The sequence below is a fragment of the Mastacembelus armatus genome, chromosome 8, assembly GCF_900324485.2.
Source record: "Mastacembelus armatus chromosome 8, fMasArm1.2, whole genome shotgun sequence".
Taxonomy (NCBI): domain Eukaryota; kingdom Metazoa; phylum Chordata; class Actinopteri; order Synbranchiformes; family Mastacembelidae; genus Mastacembelus; species Mastacembelus armatus.
This window is the reverse complement of record NC_046640.1, coordinates 14,136,832-14,141,124: the sequence shown is the minus strand read 5'-3', so window position 1 is coordinate 14,141,124 and position 4,293 is coordinate 14,136,832. Positions and strand designations below refer to the sequence as shown.

General features: G+C 38.5%; 1 protein-coding gene across 1 annotated transcript; it reads left to right on the top strand.

The window, feature by feature from the left end:
- On the top strand, positions 1–2,747 carry pmp22a (peripheral myelin protein 22a). Its single transcript, XM_026326190.1, has 5 exons — positions 1–158; positions 930–1,020; positions 1,206–1,299; positions 1,386–1,526; positions 1,633–2,747. The coding sequence occupies exons 2-5, from the start codon at positions 943–945 to the stop codon at positions 1,785–1,787; spliced, it is 468 nt and encodes a 155-aa protein (XP_026181975.1). The 5' UTR covers positions 1–158; positions 930–942; the 3' UTR covers positions 1,788–2,747.
- The last annotated feature ends 1,546 nt before the right edge of the window (positions 2,748–4,293 follow it).

Below are 4,293 nucleotides of genomic sequence, written 5' to 3'. Positions count from 1 at the left end.
TGCAGGGCGGTGTTCACAGGCGCAGAAAGAGACTGACTCGGGTGTGTGAGCCACATCTGGAATAGTAGCTACAAAGAAAGCTGAGCGAGGCACAAGAAGTTCGGTGGTACTTTCCCAACTCTTCACTTCAGCACTCAAACCTCTTGCTTTGCCTTTTTGTAAGTCGGACTGTTGTACCGGAACGCGTTTCTTTTTGTTGTACTCACTCATGTGACCTTTTTATTGTTTGTTTTCTTTCTTTGTTTTTTTTTAAACTCATACAACAGGACTTCACCCACGGACTTTACACCGACTTTGGATTTATCTATACGACACGAAAGTGCGACTGTAACCTAAACATTGCGGCTTTGCCTGATTGGTTCCGAACTGGTTCCAAGGATCTAACTTTGCCGAAGTTAGATCCTTGTAGCAGAAGGCTGAGCGGTGAAGGCTGAGGCTCATGCATGGCGGCACTACGCTGGAATGTTTTCCATGCAGATGGGCTGAGTCTGTCTTTACTGACGATCCGTGAATGCGTCTTTCATGCTGATACCTAACTAACGCCAGTTCTTTCTCTTAGTATGGAAACATGCGCATGTTTTAGTTAATGCTTTTAAATAATTTATAACTTTGAAATTGATTTTTTTTAAAAAGTTGAGTGTCGTGAAATCAACATGAGAATCGGTTTATTTCCGTCGCTATAGCCTTTAGACTTTAAACCTTTAAAGTGACCATTTGAGTCCCATCGGGAAAAAATTAAAACTACTTCCTTCTTTCTTTCAACTTTTGAATGTAAGGGGATACTTTCACATTGAGGTAAACATTGTGGTTGAGCAGAAATGAGGAAATAGCGCCATCTGGCGTCAAGATGACCTGCTCTTGCACTTCACATTTGCCAGGATGGTAAATGCCTGTGGACTGACCTCTTTTTATCCTATGAACCCCTTTAGATCTTCTTGGAAAATGCTACTCATCCTACTCGGAGTGCTGATCTTGCACTTAGTCATCCTCATTCTTCTCATTGTGTCGACGGCTGCCAATGTAAGTTTCTCTTTTTTTCCAGTTCATTTTTAAATGGTGTAAAATGTAGAATGGAGTTGGACGTATTGTCAGTAAGACAGCACAGACTGCAGCTACTTTATGGTTTTATCATTATTATTGTTGTCCTACTCGCACTGAGAATCTTGCAGTTTAATTAAATGGCTCTGTGTTGTTGTGTTTACCAGGCCTGGTCTGTAGGTGGGGATAAGAACAAAGATCTATGGTACAGTTGCCTGACAACTAATGGAGGATATCAATGCCTTCCAGCCAGCAATGAAGGTTTGTCAACATTTGTTAAAGAAACGCACAAAATGTTGTGCCTGAATGTGTTGACATTTATGATCTCGGTTATTTCTGCCCTCTAGACTGGATCCAGGCAGTCCAAGCTCTGATGATCCTATCCTCGCTCTTCTGCTTCTTCTCCCTCATTGCGTTTGTGTATCAGCTCTTCAGAATGGTCAAGGGTGGACGTTTCTACTTCACCGCCATCTTCCAGGTCTTGGCAAGTGAGTATGACTGTTATCAGGCGATGACACGCCCTGAGCAGATTCGTGTGGAGCAGTGAGTTCATCTGCATTCACTTTGGATCATTTCTCCTCTTGTCTTTCCTAGGTTTGTTTGTGATGTGTGGGGCGATCATCTACACCGTAATGAGTCCAGATGACAAATTCTATACAGATTTTGGCTACGCCTATGTGCTGGCCTGGGTAGCTTTCCCCCTCTGTCTCATCAGTGGCCTCATTTATATTGTCCTGAGGAAAAAATGAGAGAAGGAGCAGAGGGGAAATGAGGAGTGGTACTTAGGAGACCCCTTACCACAACATCACACCGTGCCTACTGCCCACAGACCATTGAATGACATCCCAACAATACAACAAAGGTGCATGTGTCACAAACAATTATAAACACAAAGAGGAGACATTTGTCACAGCTGTCAATCTTTTTTTTTTTTTGCTGTATCCATTATGTTCCCATCACGTGCTGAAAAATGTCACACTGGTTTGCTGTGTGAATTTTAACAAACAGTACACGTTTCCTCTGGTGACAGAGCGTCTTTGAAATGTGCCTAGAAATCTGTTGGTGACATATTGGCTTTTGTTGCACGCTGGCACCTGACTTCCACAAATCCATCATGTGTGATAACAAATATGAGTAACCCTACCTTGCTTCAGTACAAAGATGTACATAGTGTCTGTGGTTTTTAGACATATTTATAACATTTTACATACATTTTTGTACATAGTGTTGTCAAATTAACATTGTCATGCTTGTTTTGTGATAGAGTTTGTGTCTCTCACCAATCATGCAGCTGTGCCAAAGAGATGTCACTTCAACTGCCAGAATATTGAGCTTTTTTGAATTGTTTTGTATCATTTTGTCTTTTTTTTTATTGTCAAATGCTTTGAACAATGTGCCTTAATTAGAGCATCTGTGTTTTTCTTGAAGGAAATGAGTAAATCCTCAGAAAAAAATAATAAAACATATGAAGTATGAGTATGAACTCATTATGTTTTATTTTGTTTTCCTGAATTATCATTGTACTTGATATGACAAATAAAAATGTTTTGCATTTTGTAATCTAGCTTTGAAAAATGGTGCTTTCTATCTACTATTCTTGAAATGTATAGCCTACTTTGTGTTGCAATGTGTCATGTCCTGTGTTGCTTTGTACAAATCCAAGTTTAAATTTTTGTCTGTATTCCTCTAAATAAACCTTTTGACATATATTCTGCTCTCGGATGGAAAGTTTAGCTCTATGGATTGTATTGTATTTGATCATATGAACCTCGTACAGAAGTACAGTTTCTCTCTGATTAATTATCATGCACAAACGTTTTACATCATGTGCACTTTGGACCACTGTTTGTCAGTCCGTAGCGAGTTTGGACTAGCAAATCACAAAATGTTGGAAAACTGACCTTCAGTTCCTTGTAGTAATCTAATTGTACCTCTAGGTGGTGATATGATACACAAAACACAAGTCTCAGTTATTTACACAGTGAAACATACAGTGGTTGTTGGTGAACTGGGTAAATATATGTGCACAATAGAGCCATATTTTAACAAATGAAATACATTCTGAATGTAGGTATGATGTGATGCCAGGTATCTCTAAGAAAATAGTGCAGCTCAAGCTACTACACAGTTCTTTGGGAAGACAGCAGTATTTCTTTACTGATTCATATGATGAATTTAATCAAATGCTTAACTTCCCTGTAAAATTTTGGTTACAGAGATGATATTTACTAAATTTCATGTTAATTCAGTAAAAGACTGATTTATCTGTAATGGTATTTGTTTGATTCTTTGAGGGAAAACACAAAGAATGGATTATGTCAACCTGCTATACAGGACTCTGTATCATATCTGTTAAACAGTGCAACAATATAAAACAGTGAAGAAGTCAGTCAGTCAATGTTCATGGGAAGAGTAAAATATTCCAAGGCTCGCTTTGCTTAAAATTCCACTAGGTGGCGACTGCAACACGCCTTGTAATCTTGTCAGTAATTTACTCCAGAGCACTTCTGTCAGATTCTGCCATTTCAAAATAAATTTATACTCCGTGGGTTGTTGTTTGAGACCAATGACACAGAATATATTGTAGTTTCTCCTACTCGGTTTCCTGTTTGAAGCATATAAAATACTATAACATGACAATCTTCTCTCAATCTCACTCTCAGAAGTTGGTTGCAGTTGTTGAAATAGGATTCTGTATTTGATCCAAATACATTTATAGATGTCTTCACAAGAGAAACAAAGTTTATGGCTACCAGTTCAATAACTGTACAAAACTGCACTGTGCATGGGATTTTAAATTAAAATGAGCCATTTTCACAAATATTATTTTTGGTATCTAACACAACACTTTTTCAAAACGTTGTAGTATTTATATACTAACATATACTGCGCATCAAAACCACCATATTTAATTTATTTTTAAAGGCACACACATGTTCCTTTCCTTCATATTTTTCTACTGGCTTTGCACACATGGTAATCAGATGGTGAGCTTTAAATGCAAAATGTTGCAGCTTTTGAAGTTTCCTGTCAGTTTCTCATTAGTTCTACATAACATTGCATCTTCAGTCTCCAGGCAGCTTCACCAGCAGCTCTGAAAAATAAAAAACAAACCTTTTTTAGCTGCTTACCAGACACCAAGGTGCAGTTACCATTAATTTACATCCTACCTTATTGCTAGGGTTGCACACATACACGTGTGTGCACGTGTGGTATGCACACGTGCACACCTGCACCGCTTTATGCAGACAAGCA